Source organism: Diuraphis noxia, unplaced genomic scaffold (assembly GCF_037042655.1).
Source record: "Diuraphis noxia isolate RWA-SAM2 unplaced genomic scaffold, SU_Dnox_SAM2 contig0004, whole genome shotgun sequence".
Taxonomy (NCBI): Eukaryota; Metazoa; Arthropoda; class Insecta; order Hemiptera; family Aphididae; genus Diuraphis; species Diuraphis noxia.
In genome coordinates, this window is record NW_028301714.1 from 27,843,948 (window position 1) to 27,863,794 (window position 19,847).

The 19,847-nt window shown below is 28.4% G+C and overlaps 1 protein-coding gene across 2 annotated transcripts in view; it reads right to left on the reverse strand.

The window, feature by feature from the left end:
• Positions 1–821: 821 nt before the first annotated feature.
• LOC107173124 (vesicular glutamate transporter 1-like) overlaps positions 822–19,847 on the reverse strand; it is a 92,265-nt gene continuing 73,239 nt past the window's right edge. For both annotated transcript variants that reach the window (XM_089225257.1, XM_089225258.1), the window contains exons 6-14: positions 16,144–16,224; positions 15,890–15,999; positions 15,279–15,396; positions 14,834–15,008; positions 12,007–12,293; positions 10,919–11,162; positions 10,212–10,339; positions 9,297–9,437; positions 822–7,846 (exon numbers count right to left, since the gene is read on the reverse strand). In XM_089225257.1, the coding sequence (XP_089081383.1) occupies positions 7,646–7,846; positions 9,297–9,437; positions 10,212–10,339; positions 10,919–11,162; positions 12,007–12,293; positions 14,834–15,008; positions 15,279–15,396; positions 15,890–15,999; positions 16,144–16,224 (1,485 nt within the window). In that variant the 3' untranslated portion in view covers positions 822–7,645. The remainder of the gene's footprint in view (positions 7,847–9,296; positions 9,438–10,211; positions 10,340–10,918; positions 11,163–12,006; positions 12,294–14,833; positions 15,009–15,278; positions 15,397–15,889; positions 16,000–16,143; positions 16,225–19,847) is intronic.

Below are 19,847 nucleotides of genomic sequence, written 5' to 3' on the forward strand. Positions count from 1 at the left end.
TATAATATTTTTATCACATAAATAAATAATAGCAATAGATAAATTTAATCACTCATTACATAACATCGATACTGATAGTCAATCTTGTTTTGCTTTGGGGATTATTGAACAATCGAACTGTAATTGAATTAACTGATATTTGTTGATAAATAGGTTTTATTTAACCATCGTAACGAATGTAATTCGAATACTGCTTAAAAAAAAAACATTAGGATGATTCAAACATCAATATTGCTTCTAATGCAAATACAATTATTTAAACCCGAGGGCAATTCGACCTTATTTTTCTTCTTAATATATTATGCTATTTGCAACCTGCAGTGGATAGATCGCTGTACTCATTGACGACTATAGAATGTGCATGCCACTATGATTAACCGTACGATTTTTCTGAAAAATCGACGTTGATCAAGTATAATATTATACACAGATATCTGAAATATACAAGTGCCTAGTTATAAAAAAAAAAAAAAAAATAAAATACATTTTAAAATCGAAAGAGTTTAATGTTGTATGTGTTGGAATAAAACGCTTAAAGTGTTACACAATAATAAGACTAAATGTATAAATTAATGGTATATCGTTATTGGTATTTTTAAAAATGTTATATTAAATTTGATAAATATGTCTGAAATCTTATACAATATATAACACTAGAAAACATTTATTGAATTATTAAATCAATAAAAAACGATATTACATTGGGTACAATATTATATTGATATATAATAATATTGGAATCTATAATAAACTAATTATATAATAAAGTGTGTAAATAGGTAATGACAAATAACAAAAGGGGACAAAGGTTAACAACAATATAATGTTACGACCATTTTATTACGATGATGATCAGAGAACAATGAATAAGTACATAATAATTATATAGTATTCTCGAAACGCTAAAATACATTTAAAGTTTTATCAAACAGATTTGGCTAAGTGGTAAGAATGGTATTTTTTAGGTAGGTAGGTACTATAAATACATAATATGACGAAACTTTTACGTGGATACATTTTAAATTGTATATTGTTATAATATGTCTGTGTAATTTAATAATAATTGTATATTTTTGCTAAAGCACAATAATTATATAATGGTAAAATTCCTTAAGACGTATACAAATATTCAACTCATAAACGATACAATATATCGCGGTTAAGAACAGTTAGAAACTGAACGGATTATAACATATTGTTTTTATAATATCATTATGACGTTACCTATGCGTAACATAATATCGTATTTATACCGATAACGATAATATAATATCTTAAAACGATCAGTAAAAACGGTTTAAAAAATGTCAACCATTTTAAAAGTTAAAACGCTCGTACTATGTAGTTTAAGAATTTAAAACCGATTTAATTTCAAACCATTTTAACGCCATCATATAAACGCAGTAACATAAAACTTATCAGAATCGAATTAACTAATATTTTCCACTAATGATTATAATTTATAGTAAAACATTTTTGCTAGTTTTTTTATAATTATTATAATTTTTTTACAATATAATTATTGCATCACGTAGGATAAAAACATAATAATATCATAAAGTAGGTAACTAATATTATTTATTTGACGTCTTATTAAATGATAGAACGATGATAAATATTATAGTTTTGTACTCAGGGACGTAATTATTCGGAAGGTGAGGTACGGGATGTGAAAGTTCCCATTGTTTAAGAAAAAAATTCAAAATTTTAAGTTCAATAGATAAGTATATGAAATTTGTATGGATAACTCAAATCTCAAAGGCGTTGTAATCTAAAACGGCAGTCTGCTGCAGTTTGGCCTAAACAGATAACTGCGGACAGTTCATTGTCCATTGCTCGTCTACAAGTGTATTACCATTAATAAACGTAGGTACGAAATATTAATATTATTTCAGACGTTGGAGAATAAACGATGGATTTCAAAGCGTGATCATTAAATTACTTTACAAATTTCAGTAAGGCTTATACCTAATGTACGCACCAATATTATAATATCATGTTTTGAAATGTGTTTAAGTATCGGGAAAATTTAATTAAAATAAGTCATTCGACGATTATCGTACTATTATTAAAATATCGTAGTTATCTTAAAAATATTGTTAATATTTAGTTTAGAGCGAAAAATAAGTTGTTTGTTGTTTCCTAAAGTATTAGGTATATTATTATTCGGACTTATTAATGCAATAAATTTAATATTTTAAACCTAATAAATATTATAGAAAAAAAAAAACAATTGTCACGAAACATTTAATAATAAATAAATAATTATTTTATGGAAAATCTAACGCGTTTACTTCAAGCGATAACGCAAATTATTGCCCTAAATAAAATAATAATAATAATTATATTATTATACTTATACGAGTTATACGTCAAATTATGGATATCGTCTAAACGCGAATAGTGTACTTTATACTTAGTAAATAATATAACCTTAAAATCTTAAAACATTACATTTTTATATTATTATTTACACAAATAGGTAGGTACCTATATTAAATAGGTATATAACAAAAAATTATGTCTATCATATAATATTATATAACAAACTATTATATATGTATATATATTCGTTCAAAGTTATTATTTATGTACCTTATTCGTATGTGCTTTTCGAGTAACTAGTGCAGTGTGAATAATTTTTAGTTTTTCTTTTAGTGAGAATTAATATATTAATCCAGGTAATGCATAGTAATAAACTTTTTTATTTTGTGACATTTTTGGGTTTATAACGAGTGCTATTTAAATTCGTCTGTATATTAGTATCATTATATTATCAATTTTTTATTGTCAGAATTAAGGCATATCGTTGTAATCAAAGTTTTGAGAGTAATATAATTTTGTAACCGAACACTGTTTTAACCGAAAAGCATAACAAAACAAAATACAATGCTTAAATAATCAACGAAGAATGATTAATAAAACACAAAATCAATAAAATTTACTAGTCTAATAAACTGAAAAAGATTAAAATTAAAATAACGAAAAAACACAAATTCCTTAACATCTATCTTAATTCTAATTTATTGTCGTGTCAGCCTTGAGATAACTACTTAAATAGTTATCTCATATCTTAATCGTATATTATTTATATTAATTCTTATCCGTTTTAAATAAATATAATATTATTAATACATTATAAAATAATTACAAATATCCCTTTAATAAACAACAAATTTTATAATAATATTGATAATAATTATTATTAATACAATAATACGCACATAGTATATACCTATAATAAGCATAATATTGGTAAGATTTTAAACTTATGTTTTCATAAAATTTAATAAATAGGAATGAATATACCTAATATAGTGATTTAAGATCAGTAAATTTACTTTAATGAATTGTTAAATAAAAAAAATTCAAATTGAATGAACTCGGTTTTAAATGTTTGAACAAGTAAGAGGTACATATTTTTTATTCCATGACTGAATATATATATTTTTAAACGATCATGCGTACAAAATAATGAAAATTATTATTTTAATGAACTAAATTGACGAAATTATTTTAACGTTAGGTGCTTAAGAGCTGATGACCGAAAACATTTGAAAATATGTTTGCTAGTTTTTTATGCATAATATTACTAAAATATATTATTGATGACACCTTGGATTTGGACGTGAAAAGTACCTGAAGGTAAGGTGTATTTTACGGTAATTTGTACATGGTATGTGTGAATTAACCAAAAACGGAAAGACGGTTTATAATAGAGTAGCAAAGTATAATTTATTAATTTGAAAAGAAACCAGTTTTTTTTTTTCAGGAAACAACGTCAGTGGAGCACATTTTGCTTTTATATAGTTTTTACGCATGTTATACATAACCAAACTTTTCTTAAAATCATTCGTTTTACTTGAGTTTGAACATCGAGAAAGGTATTTCATTATTTTCGATTTTTACGGAAATAACCTACTTCTATGGTATAAAAAGCTCCTAGAATTCATATTACGATGGTCAATAATAACGGTGTCAGTTCATATAACCGATCATTGTTTTAAAAGATTTCGCCGATAAAAAACGAGATATCCAAAGAATTATTGGTATGGTATATTTGTTTGTGTTGTGATGGGCCTGAACATCATTTTTTTTTTCTAGCTTTAGAATAACTGAAAACTTGTTTAAGGAAATCATATTGTAATATATATAAGTTACATTGTTTAAAAAAAAACATTAATTAATATTCAACGAAGAAGTCAATAGAATTGTATTTCAAATGTATGCGTTTTAATTGACATTATTCAAAAAAACTTCTTTAAACTATCATATCATTTACGCGATTCAAAATCGAACTAACAGAACAAACAGGAAACATAAGTTGTACTATACGTAAATAAAAACGTTTAATACAACTAGAAATAAAAACGACTTAAGTTACGACAATTGACTTTATCCCGACACAGCGGGTCGTCAAGTCATTTGGGGAGCAATACAATATCATAATATTTTTACTGTTAATTGTTATCCGTCGTACCTTACTATAATAATAATATATTCGTTGTATTATAAGTTCAACATTATGGTTATATTAGAACGACGAAATATTTGTGTTATCAGCTCAGTTCAACTGTAGCTCGCATATATAATATAATAATATTATGTTATATTGTATCACAGTAGGACGAATTTCGAAAAGGCATTCATCGCATACGATGTATGCAATGGACATAATAATATATCTACATAGTGCCTATAGTGTTATACTAAATTCTATATTATATTATTTATATTTTCTAATGAAAATGTCTAAGATTAATTTACGCGCTAAAAACATAACACTTACTCTAAACCACGCTGATCGTTATATGCGAGTGAAGCGTTGAATGAGGAACGTTATAATACTATTATTATTACCTCAGCCACGTCGTATCTTATACAACCGTTTTACTTAATATTACGCTGAATTTCATAATAATTATTATATTATGTACCCGTAAATATATACTTATTACGAATCGCACAACGAGAATCGTGTCACGCCGATATTTGATATTACTAATCAGTAATGACTGAGAATAAGCATTATCTTTAGACGACACCACACTCGTATGTACTCTATCCGTTTCACAAATGTACAACATAGAAAAAACTATTCTAAGCAATAATGACGTAAACGTAAACGTAATAAAATAAAATCTTATTTTTGTTAAGAATTCATTATTTCAAACCTGAATAACTTATTTTGTATTTGTGATATCGAAAAAATAAAAAAAACGTAGCACATTAAATGTTCTCCTCTCTCTAAATAGTGTTAAAATATTGTTGCTAAGCTTGTACTACAGCTGGAATGGTTCTACCTTGCGCAAAATAATCTCTGCTATGTTGTACGTTTGCAAGACAGAAACAGCAAATGGGAGTGTGGCGTCCACTTAACATATTTTGTGTTAGATGAAAAAAAAGTACATAATAATAATATAACAATCGTACGAAAATGTCTAACCTAACTTAAGCCGCTATTATCTAATTTATATAATAGTACCCACCTATCTATAATATTATTATTATATAAAACGTGACCGAGCGTATTTGAGCCGACAAAGCTTATTAAAACATTAATATATAATATTAAAATTATTTAACATCCGTTACAGAATAGTATCTATTATAACATTATATAGGTAAAGAGAAATTGACAGTATACATAATTATGCGATCATCGCATCATCATTATTTATGGCACTTACGTATAGTTATTTACCGTAGACTGAAGTGTGGCACCTGCATCAATTTTTAATTCATAATTTTAAGTCATTAAAAAACAACATTTTTAGAAAATAATATTATTGTCAATTTTGAATTTTTTGTGGGGTACCGCTATGGGCCCAATGCCTATCCGCTACGTTCATCTAAGCTTTAAATACCTACTTGTAAACTGCTCGTCTAAAATTTGATTTTTGTTTATCAAAGTACTTCAAAAATATATTTTGCTTTGAAATAAGAAATTAAAATGGAGTGTTGAAATCGAAATGTTTTTAAAAATGATAACAATAGAAATAGTAAAAAATATAATTTTGTTAATCACATTTTGTTTTTCATGATATAAAATTATGTGAAAACAAATCTAAAAAGCTGTAATAGATCTTAAAATAATGAGTACTTTACGGTATATATCACAATAAAATCGTATTAAACATTTAAAGCACCTTTGCTTTTACATTCTGTCATGTCGTGTTAAAAAAAAAAAAAAAAAAACGTTTTGCTTATCTTCTTAATATCATATACCATGTAACCGATTAGGTGTTATCATTAAGTTGAAAAATATTCAACCATGTCAACGTGCAATTACAGAAGTCAAATGTTATCAAATTCTACGCACTATAGGTAATATTTTCAGAAAATGAAAGGTTACACTCGCGATCCAGCTATCAAAACATAAATATTTCATCTTAGTTAACTTCTTGATCAAATAAGTAGCATACAACAGACTATGAAAGACGACATGAAAACATGATAGCGTGTAAAAGCACCTTTTCGTACTAATAACAATTCATTGGCACAAGGTAGACAACTCTATGTATGTATCACTATTATAAATTACAGTTTGTGAAATATCAGAATTCCGCTGATGTGAAAAATCGAATGATTTTATTTCAAACAATTTAAATTTTGTAATATTATTGTTCTTCCCTCCGACACACAACTTTCTTGATAAAGAAACGCATAAAATAACTTCACTATCAATCGAGTATTTTGCACGTATCGAATATAGCAATATAACAACATAAAGTTGTGCGTGTTTTTTTTTTCTTTTAATACAAACTTTATATTTTTTTTTGTTCATTTAAAATAATAATGTATTATTTAAGTTCATAATTATGGTTATTATATTTTGTTCGAGTATTCTTAATATTAATATTAGTTTAAAAATAGCGAAAACCAAGAACTGGGTAATACGTAAGTACCATAAGTTCAGATACGATTGAGAGTACCTACCTACACAGAAAGGTATTTATCTATAAATTTAAAAATATATTATAATATTATTACACATTATTATAACGTAGTGGCCGAGCGCTTTCGAGTCGGCATTATAAACATTATAATTAATATTTAATAATAATATATATATATATTTTACATACGTTACAAGACAGTATCTATATTATTCAGTATTGTATAAAAACAAATTGACAGTATATTATATAATATTAAGATAATATGGAAATATGGAAATATGAAAAAATCGATAAACGCGAAATTTGTGTTCTAGGTTCTATTATATAATAATAATAATATTATTATTCAATATATAGATGCGACGATGAGTGTGTACCATAATACTATTATTATATTATTATAATTATAAGTTATTACTACATAAATTATTACCGAAATTGTATAATTGAGAGAAAATCGATTTTAATAATATTATCTACCTAAAAGTTATTATTTAAATACCTACAAAACAACTATACGATAGAAAACACACAATGGAGACTACAAATTTATCGGTATTATTGCTCGCGAAGTGCTGGCCCATATAAAATAATAACAATCATTATTACCTATCATTATTATATATTGTAATATAATCCATGTATTAAAGAAATCGACGCCATGGCAGTGCGATCCAAACTCGAATTGTCCGTTACATCAATAGTCTATTATTAATATAACATAATATAATAATATAAAATTATCACTCAGACGAAGAGAACGGATTTGTAGTGGCGACGGTGGGCTTGGCCAGGAATGGATTTGTCGGATTGTCGGTCGGCGGTGCTGGTTCGGCATCACTGACGGTGTAGTTGGTGTTGAGACCAGCGTTCACGAACCCTTTTCCCGACGTTTGTTCGACTGAACCGTACGATGAGAGCTTATTCTTCTTGTCGACGCTCACCTGTTGTACATTTTTCGTATTAATATTTCTTTTATCTTCAGCCAACTAGTTTGAGACGTCACCAACCGTTAGAATACTACTAAAAATATTTCAGCTATTGTTCACCACGACGGGTGATCAATTTGACGTAATAGGCGCTCTTTATTTAAAAAAAATATTGAAGTTTTTGAAAATATTTTTGTGTATAAATGTAAGCAATTAAAATGTAAAACAACATTATTCTTTCGTTTTTATTTCTCAAAGTTGTGACTTTTTTAATGACAAAATTCATTATTAATTCCTTATTCCATATCAGAATACTTTTTGAGAATTTTGGTGTATAAAAATCGAATCTTGGTCCTGTAGCTTATGAGTTATAAATTATAAGTACTTAAAGTTAAGATGAGCGGAGTAAAGTAGAGTAAATAATAAATAATATTCTGCTTTGAAACATGAAATTAATATTTATGCAGTCGTTCAAAAAAGTAAATATTCAAAAAAAAAAAAATAATAATAATACTAAAAAATATATTTATTTTCCAAAAATATTGTCAAAAAAGACTAAAAAATAAAATAATTAAAAAAATATAAGTTTTATCTCAAATAGATTATCTTACATTAAATGGAAACTACCCCGTATAAAATAATTAGAATAATCTAGCGTTGTAAAAATCTAATAATTTAAAATATTATTCCATTAACGAAGAAGATCATAATTTATAAAATGCAATCAAAATCAGAGTTAAATTTTAAAATTACAAGTTAAATTATACTGTATATATGTGTAAAAGATGTTTGATATAATTCCTCGTTTTGTTGTAGATGGCTTAAAGTTATTATATTATGAATACGTCATGTATTTTTTGCTGTTGAAAGAAAATGTCGAAATCTAAAAACTATTGAAATCACTTTTTCAACCGACTAGACTTTAAAAAAAAAACAATTTGGTACCATTTGTTTTTCTTTTTTGGTAAGACCTCTGCAAGACTGCAAGAGTGAAGGGGATGAATGGTTTTCACATGACTTCCCCCTACTAATTTGTCCATCTTTATAAGTTAAATAATAATTATGTCGTACTTATTATAATTTATAACAATGTAGTCTTCATTTACTGCATTATATAGCAATAAATCTATCTATTTGTGTGCTATTCGATATAAAAATAATAATATACCTTTGATTATTTTACGAAACACATAGCGTTAGAACAGATTATCCTATATGGAATAATATGTCCACTAGATGGCAGAATTTAATTCCATATTATATTTTATCTTGAATTGAGATGTTATGATGCTTTTTACTATTATTTCATATAAATCGTAATTGATGAAAGAAGGAAAATCTTAAAAATATAAAAAAAAAAATTTTTAAAATACTATCCAAGTTTTCTAAAAAAATGAATTTTTGGGGTAAGCTGTCGCCTGTCAGGCAATATTTGTCTCAATTACACTGCTCAGGTAAAACTTACTTCGTCCATTTGTTGATCTTCTTCGACCTTGGGCTCGGCCCACGATTGCAATTCTCCCGAGGCAAATATTCCGTAGAACACCACTCCAATGTAGTGAATGACGGCGGCCAGTATAAATACCTCGCTCCAGCTCTGTCTCGTCTACAACAATTTCAAAACCAATCACGATAAGAACATCTTTACTGTTTTAGTAGGTAAGTAATATATTACATGTTTACATCTAATGAAAAAAGTTTATAGGGGTGACAGTGCCACTAGGATATTAGGGTTCATGACTTAAAAAACAGTAAATAAATTAAACTATTAAGATATAGCTATTTATAGGCATATAATATTAATATGCTATTAATAACGTAAAAATATGAAAAATACACTACAAAACGCTAATTTTGGTTATGGGTAATAGTTTTAAACAATGAAGTATTTTATAAAAATCATTTTTATTAATGCAGTATTGGAATATGTTGATTTATTAACTTAACTAGAACGAACTAAAGTTGAACATCATGCTAAAATAATTAATTTATATTATCTTATTCGACCTTCATGTCTTCACATCATGTCTTTTGATTAATATGAATCTTCCTAACATGTGATGAGTACACCAGATTATAAACCATTGTCCCATGAATACTATCACTTTTAAAATACAAGGGAAACAAAAAATGTACTTATTGACTATATCAAACAAAAATTTCGAAAATAATACGTAAAATAAGCATTTGAGTAACATAATAAAATCGTCAAAATATACAACATACAGCAGATTCATATTTCAATTATCATCCATAGGTATTCTATAACGTATCTATTCACTCATCATTCTGCTGTTTTTTCATGTCTAGTATGGATATTAGCCACACAATTAATACCTGAATTCCCAAACTCTGTCTAAGATCATAATATTATACGTGCCTTGTGCCTGATGATAATGTTGATCGCGATCGGACACAGGAGTCCGGCTATCGTACCAATTCCGTTCGATATGCCCATCAGTATACTAGCGTATCTCGGCGCTATGTCCAAATGGTTAACGTTGAACCCTGAAAATTAAAATAATAATACTTATTTAAAGAGTTTTAAGTAGACTGCCGCTTTGGGGTATTATTTAAAACGTGGTAATATTAAACTCAAAATATTATCTAGGACCTATAGACTCTAAGTCATCAAATCGGAATAAAATTAAATGCGTAATGCATATAAATAAAATGCAATTTTTACAAATCAGACTTAAAATCATCCATTATTATTATTTATTACTTATTAAACAACAAAATACTGATATTTTTAGATATAATGAAACGAATTAGTAGGCATTTTTGTCTGAATGGTTTTGATTCATCGACAAGCTTACACTTTGTTTTTATGGAAAATTTTCTCAAGTTTTTTTCTTTCTAAAAACTATTCATGTTATACTTATAAATGATTCAAATAAAAAATATCATCGTGCATATTAACTGTGCATCTATAATATGAGGTGGGTATAATTTGGTTCAAATGGATTTTATCGGTCAATATATTTTTGTTTATTTATTGCTTCACACGCAGTTTCTCCATTAACTGCAGTTATTATTCGGGCAAGGATCGTGTAAGATTGGGAAGGGATAAGTTCATGTGCTTACCGGAAATGGCGAACCCACTGAACGCCACGCCGCAGGTCAGGGCAATCGTGGCCATGAGTGGTGTGCGGGCATTGGCCAACACGAGGAAAAACGTGGCTTCCATGCCAAAACCACCGCAGTTGAAAATCTTCCTGACGCTAGTTGTGGACAGGATACCGTTTTTCCGTATGTGATCAGCTAGCAAACCTCCGAGAGGCACCACTATAGTCATAAGCAGATGAGGCAGAGCCCCAATGTAACCAGTCTGCGAAAGTGAAAACATAGACATAATATAATTAATCTCACGGTCAGATGTTGACAAATTGTTAAATAAGCATTCTCAAATGGTAAAAAATATCATTTATTTGAGCTTGAAAAAAAAAATGAATAATTTAATATTTGTCTATGTATATATAAATAATTAATAATTTCCATAATTGATTTATTTAATATTAGCAATTATTATATTATTAATTTATTAATATTTATACTATTTTCAAAGATATATTTTTTTTCTCAGACATTTCACATCAGTTTAAAATCAGTTATTTTAGTAATACTTGTAAGGAAGATAAAATAATGTTATTCATAAAGAAAGTTTTGAAAATATGGTATCGACGCTAGACGCCGGTATGTACCTATATTGTCTATACATTGCGCCGTTCATAATATGTCATTTAAAAAAAAAAATAAAACCATCAATAACGTTATACTGCAAAAATCATAAACTTTAAAAACTCTTAAAACAAAAACGCATTGCCAAACGAAGATGTCCATAATTAAAAATGAAGATGAAAATGTAAAAATGTGCATAATAACCCGTGAAAATTTAAAATAGACTGTCCAGTGCTGATACGCGTGGTTTTTATCATTTAATTCCGTAAGTAAAATTGGGCATGGAATTGTTTTCGAAATGTTTTTCGTTAATTCAAAATATAATTTATAAAAGACTAAATGAGGTCTGCAATAACATAAGTAGGTATATTTAAATATTCCAAAAATCGGATTTTGAATAACTGCATTATTGAAGAATAAAAGTGTATGATTACGGCTTAATGGATCATTTTGTATACATGTATAATATGAGATAAATAATGTGCATAACTCACTGCAGACACTTCGAAGTTGAACGAGTGCAGGTACGATGCCTGGAACAGTACGAGAAGATAAAAGTTCCACGATCGGCAGAAGTTGGCGACTATGATGGCGTACACGGGCATAGAGGTGAAAAATTCTTTCCAGGGCGTATTGAGGATTGTCGGCGCGGCAGACTGTTTAGCGGCACCCAAAGACGATTCAATGTAGTTCAACTCTCTGGCCGATATGGTGGGATGGAGACTTGGCTTCTCAAAGCATAGCCACAGCCAAAATACGTACCATATCAGTCCCATCACTCCTAAAGTATAGAATAATAATTCGTTACATCGATGAATACACACATAATATTATATTAGATGACTAGTACTAAAACAGCTTATCACTCAAATCTTTATCTTAAGAGAGTATATATTTAGAGATTTCTAGCCAATTATAATGATTTTTCAAGATAATATAAGATAGTTAAATCATTATTTCTTATAGATTACCATAAATATAGCTTTAATAATATCATAACATTTTGTATTTATATATATATATATATATATATAACTTAATTTATTATAACAGGGTTGGCTACTCATCTAATTCTGAAATGAACTACTTAAATTCTAATGCAAAAAACATAAAACACATAAATAAACTCTATATTCTGAAAACAACTCAAGTGTTTGAAATACGTGTATTATAAAGTTGAGTCTCTTAAAATGAAGTCTCATAAAAATCATTTGTTATAAAAGTCTCTTTTTTTAAAGAAATATTTATTGCAAAAGTCACGTGTTATTAAAGTGTTTCATACTTACTTTAACGTCAAAACCACAAAATAATTACATAATAACGGTTTATATAGGACATATAGTTTATACAGAAATATTATGTTGATTTAAAAATGTCCTCTATATAGGTAGTATGCATTTTTGTAATTATCATGTTTTTCATGTAGGATAGAATGATAGTAAAAAATCAAACTCAATGAATTCATCGACTCTATAATGAATAAAGACGAAGTTATCATTTATCAAATTAAATTCTTAAACTCATTTGATTTTATAAAACATATTATTCATATAGAATTGTAATTTTTAATGGGTGACTAAGTGCACGAAATCAACTGGTATCAAAATATATATTGTGTAAAATATAAAAATAATATAATTTTACAAGTTATATTTACACTTATATTTCATGAGGAGATGAGTCATTGATACACAAGATATTAATAATTACAATCCATAACTTTTAAAAGGAATAATTTTACTTATAAATGCTTTTATAGTAATTTATTTTTATAAGAGTTAATTTTATAGAACTCAACTTTATGACACGACATTTTCGAACATAGTAATATGATGATCTGGATTCCTGTGATAATTTCCTTCAAGTGAACAATATTTTTTGAAGCAAAACTTCTTTCTTGAGGGGTTAGCGGAAAAAAAATCTTAACGAAAAATGAAACGCAACAATTGTTATTATAGTGACAGTTGTTACACCTTTGTTGTTTTTATACCAAAATATATATATATATATATATATATATATAATTATTTTATTATATAAACATATAGTTATATATAATTTATAATTCATTTATAATTTCACGGGCGCCAATACTTATATGAAAAAAGTTTTATTTTCCCAGATTATAATGATGTGCTCACTCTCGTGATTTTTTTTTAGATTTAAGACTGTCTGGCTTTGAAATATTATATTAATCTTAATCTTAAATATTTATGTAGAAAATTAATCATACAAAATGTTTTGTGTATCAAGAAGTGCTAATTCATGATCTTTGAATACTCGGATACAATTGCTAAAACGATTTATAGCGACGAGTAGGAAGTATTTATGCATAATATAACCATAGCTGTGTAATTGATGATTTCCTATAATAATGAACTTAATTCTGTAATAAAAATCACTAATTTTTGATAATAAATGATATTATACAATATGTGATTTAAATCGTTCAGATACATACGACATTTTATTTAAACAATCTATATAAATGTGTATAACGTGTGTTATGTTTCTGTTTCATCTTTATGTAACCATACAATAGAGGTGTTATACATTACAGTAATTAATTTTAAATTTAAATATGACCATTATTCTTCATCACATAGATAGTATAGTACCGGAATTTTTATCATTTACCCGTATACGGTACTATAGTACCCAACTGGTTTTAGACATCGATTATTTTTATGGATTACATATTTTATTCGTATACATATGAAATACTTTATTCATGTCCATATTTCATATTTATGTTGTCAGTTTAGTTGTGCTCAGATAATTCATTTTTATCTAGATATTGATAGATTACGAAGAAATTAAATAAATTAAGATAGAAATAATATAACAATTTTTTACATCTAAATCTCACAACATAATTATGCTATATTATGAATTTTTCATGCTACATAGAAAAATTTTGGAATAAAAATATAGAAATGTTATATTAGTTTAGTTTAAGTTACTAATAGTTATTAACTGATAAGTGTTAAATTATTATGACCTCGCAAATGTATTTAGGTTGCTGTATTTTATCGGTAGCAGTAATCATTAAATAACATTATATATCGTGGTAATATATATATATACGAGTATATGAACCATCTACATATAATTATTATCATATTATGATATATAGATAAATTTATCAAATTAACAATTGTGAAATACTGTTTATCGGTACCTTTCAATTCAAGTAATTATACGTAACATATAATTGTGGTTTGTGAATTTATTATTATTATTTCAAATAACATTTCGTTGGTGCATATAACCCTATTTTTTGTTGCTTTTTAATCTGTTATTTTAAAACTTTATGTATACCATATACGTAAAACGGTGCTTCCCAGCTGAACCAGTCGATTAAAGTACCGGACAGCGGCATGCCGACCACCACACCCGCGTACGAACCGCACAGGGCTATGGTGGCCAGACGCGATCTTTCCAACGGTGGCGCCCAATGTCTCCAGATTCCGTGACAAGCCGGATACGTGACGCCCTGCGATTATCACACGATGGTTATTAAATATTGTATTATAAATTATAATAACTACCACAGGAGAGGATTAGGAGATTTAATATTTTGTAGGTACACTAATAGAATCTAATGTTTCTATAAAATCCAAACTCTAGTTGTTGAATTAACCAATTGACATTTTTACATTTATAAAACATCCCCGATCGATAATTTGAAAAATAGTTCTAAACGCCGCATGAGCAACATCCATGCAAACATAATTTCATATTAAAGTCTGTGACGTATAATTACCTCGACTAATCCTTGGCACATCCTGATTATGATCACGTATAAGGATTTTTCAATCTCCGTCGCCGAAGGGACCAACAGATTCAGACAGGAGGACATGGCGATAGCAATCCCAAACACTCTGAAAAGACAGACTTAAAAGTTAAAATATAATAACTCATAATATATAATGAAACCTCCACTAACGCAATAACGCAACCTCTAAAAAACGGCCCCCTAATAATGGATTTTTTAGAATAAAATGTATTTATATATATATATATAATATATATATATATATATTATTTTTGATTATTTGATATTAATTTAAAGAAGAAAATTGTTATAGTTCATGCTCACGGAAAATATTGCTCATCACTCATCAAGACAGACTGTTTAAAAGCGAATTATCAAAAATAAAAATTTTTATCATGGCAGGAAATAATAATATTGTCATTAGGATCATACATTTTATAGCAGTGGCATGCCTTGTGGAGAGGGGTATTCAAACAATATAAATACATTTGAAATACGTGTTAGTAAAAGTATTGACAACCCTCCTGCGCACCCCTGCTTTATAGTATTATCATTATTAATCAATTTATAGAAGATAATATGAAGACATTATTTTATACTTGTTTGCTGGATACATGGACGCCAGAAAACCACCGGGCACTTGAGTGATCAGATATCCACAAAAGAATGACATTTCGATGGCGACAAACGACCCGAGGGACCAGTTGATCTGAAAAAAAAAGAAGTGTCTATCGTTTACACGCACTTTTGACGTAACGCTATCCACTACAAGCATACGGCGTAGTATTCGTCATTTGTTAATTATAAAATATTATGTTAATTACGTTTCAAAACGTTAATCTAATATACTTACCGGCCGTTCGTGAATAGGAGTATTTCCCAAAGGCGTATGTGGTGTAGTCGTGGTAATATTCTGGCTAGCGACGTCATCGTCCTGCAATGCACAAAATATAACTTTAAAAAATGGATCATACCTATATACTAAAAAATGGTTTATTAATTTAATCAACAAATTTTTTAAACTTCTAACAGATGTACAAAAAGCATCCGTTGAAACAACTTAGATTTTCCTAGTTAATTTTAAAATTTATACTTTTAATTAAAATTACGTTTATAATATTTTATAAACATAACAACGCGATTATAATCGATTATATTGCCTACAACTAAGGTAAATAAAACTTAAAATTAACTAATTAATTATTTTACGTATATAATTGATTTGTAAATTGTCAATGATTATAAATTTAAATTAACAAATAAATATTTCTAGATTTAATTTGCCTATATCACTACAGCCTTATAGCTGCTATTATAGTAAGGTTCAATAACAAACTATGTATCACAATAAACTTATTATTTGAAAAACTGAACATTTCACAATCATCATTATAACCAGATGGAAATTTATTTATTTTTTAACGAACCAACTTCTTTTTAACTGAGTTGAGTTAATATTCTCCGCAATAACTTTAATCTTTAAGAATTAATAGAAGGTAGGTATATTGTTTTTCAACTAATAATTTATTTATAGCTTAACGTTTCAAAGTTTACTTAACTGACTTAACCTGACTTAACCTAACTCAAGTTAATTTGTATCATTGAATTAATCTCTTTTGTTGGTATTAGATATTGTAAAATCACGTATTCACGTCATGTAAAATACAATATTTTATAAACACATTAATACTATTAATAGTTTTCGCATGAATTCATCGAGAGTATAATATTATATAATAATAATATGGTTTCTATAATATCATGTTTGTGATCAATTCTGATTAGGTTAGTTTGGAAAGTTAAATCGTAGTTGCTTATCAAAAACTGTGGACTGCATTATATGGAGTCGCATCGTCGAATGCACGAACGCAGTAAGTTTTCGTCAACGTTTGTTCGAACCTCGATTTAAATAACAAAGTTTCTCAGAGCTTCCAGCCTCCGTGGTGTCGTCAGCATCACTATCCAAACTAAACTTAACTGCTATTATATAAGGTGTTGTATATCTGAAGAATTATACCTCCACTGTCTTACACAGAAACAAATCACATTTATATACTTTATGTATATGTATGTATCTTGCAAATAAACTCTGTGAACACGCTTCACCAAAGTAACAACTTCAGAATTGTGATGAAAATATTTTCAAAAAAATTTAATTTTGCAGAGGAAATTTATAAATGATGATAAGACAATCATCGAATATATTGTTGTTTTAACATTCTCTATTTGGAGTTGTACAACTATTAAAGTATAGGTATAGACTGAAATGAATACATCTTATGACTACAGCAGTTCAATTCGTAACAACTTGAAAATATAAAAACAAAACAGTAATTCTTATCAATTCTGGCCATTGACGAGTTTAATGGTCAAACTTTTCGGAATTTCCAACAAATAGTTGTTTATATATAGTATATACATATATGTTGTTAAAAAAAGTTATACATTAAATCATTCATTTTGATAAAAATTCTATCTCAATCTGTTTATTTTAAGAACATTCTATAAGCGTATAGGTTAATTTCCTCGTAAATAATTAATTTATTAATATAATTAATTATTGGTTTACAAATTCAATCGAAACTGAAAAATCATAAGAAATATTATAGTTTATTACTTTGTTGAACGTATAATCAAAATTTATGAAAAATCAGAGAAACACCGGTACCAAGTTATGAATCCCTGAACTTTAAGTGCATACCCTGAATAATTTAAAAACAGACGTATATAATAGAACTTTTATTCGTTATATCAAGTCACGCTATACCTATACCTACCATAGGGTTTTGAGTTGAATAAGGTGACATCGGGGCATTGTGTCATTTACGCAGACTGTTAGAAATTGCTGCCACTAGCCTCTCTGCAACGGATAAGGTGATTGTAACTCTCAGTTAATCATTTTCAGGAGATAAATTGAAAGTTTAAACCTAATTTAAGTTACTTATATTTCCCATGGAACAAAACATATTAATTAATAATTTGGTAAACGTACTTTATCGCGGATAATTATTATTTAAAACCAGGCGTAACTAAAGATGATATAGCCTTTTTTTTGTTGGAAAAAGACAATGTTATAAAGTCTATACCTTTATATTATTATTTTTTGAGTTCCTTAAAAGGTAAAAGTTGTTGTAGTTGTTGAGGGAAAACAAGTGAAAGTGTAAGACGACTGAACAAATTGAAATATTATAATAAAAGCGAGTTATCCATTGCAGGTTTCGACTATACTATATAATATTATGCTTATAACACTGTCTTTTCACGTCGTACGTATACTGTCTTGTATAGTGAGTGAGTTAATATTGTCAATTTTCACATAAAAAATCGATAGAATAATAATGACTTTGAGTATTCGAACTCATCCTGCGGCGATTTATATAATATTGTTATTATTGTTGTATACTCGAAATTTGGACACGGCGAAGAACTATAATAATAAAATATAACCACGGTATCTATATACAACTTCCAAGGAGATTTAGTGCGATACTCTGTAAAAGTCGTGTCATCTCCAGACCGATCGTTCATGGAAGGATGCAATGTCGGTGGGGTAGTCTCGTGTGACGTTTTCAATTATACACAGCCCGAAAACTACGCAAAGGTTCTCCTTGGTGGCATTCCAACTCGTAAATATAATATTATACCTTCCGCACACAATGTCTCGACGTACGATTATTATTATTATTATCGTCGTCGTCGTCGTCGTCGTGACCGTAATATACTTGCTACGCCTTTGACCCGACAGCAGTCCATAATATTAGTGGTATATATAATATATACATCGTCACGATTGTCGTATATACGTGTAATGTATATTATATTATACGAATTCCGTTTTGCGAGAGCAGCTTTCAACCCCCACCGCGCCGATGGTACGCGATGACAGGAGTAGTCGATATTCGAGTCAAGGGCGAGTTTTGTGGCGAGCTCGTCCGTTAGCGCAGTGATGGGGGGGGGGGAGGGCGAGGGATGTTTTTGGCGGGCATTTGGCGAAAAGCTGGCTGCAATGAAATATATTATTATAATAATATGTCGGCAACGGACAAACGAAATGCGATTGCTTTTGCCTCCATCGTCGTTGGACGCATGCAAAGCGGTGCAGTATAGTTGCGTGCCGAACGAGGGGAACCGTTCGCATATAATAAATATATATAAACGCTATATGCACGGCGAGTTTCAACCGGATTCACGGTACATTAAGTCCGCCACGACCGAGGGTGCAACCGTGAAAACTCGGAAAAGTTCGTCACACCGACAGTCCCCGTGGGTGGTTGCGGGCGAGCGATGATCGACCGAAAACTCGATCCGTGACAACAATAATCATCGCATGACTACAAACCGTATTATAATATATGATCAAAGCTGGGCTATTGCCTGCGTTAAAGTTGATTTAATTTTAACTAAGTTACATATGAAGATCTAGGTACTTTTTTCGTGTGGAATTATGACTATATCATTAAGTGATTATATATTATAATATAACGAGATGCTGTTTGTAGTTATTGTGCTAACAATTCGTTTTAAAGTGACATTGTTATTTTTTTAAATATAAAACGG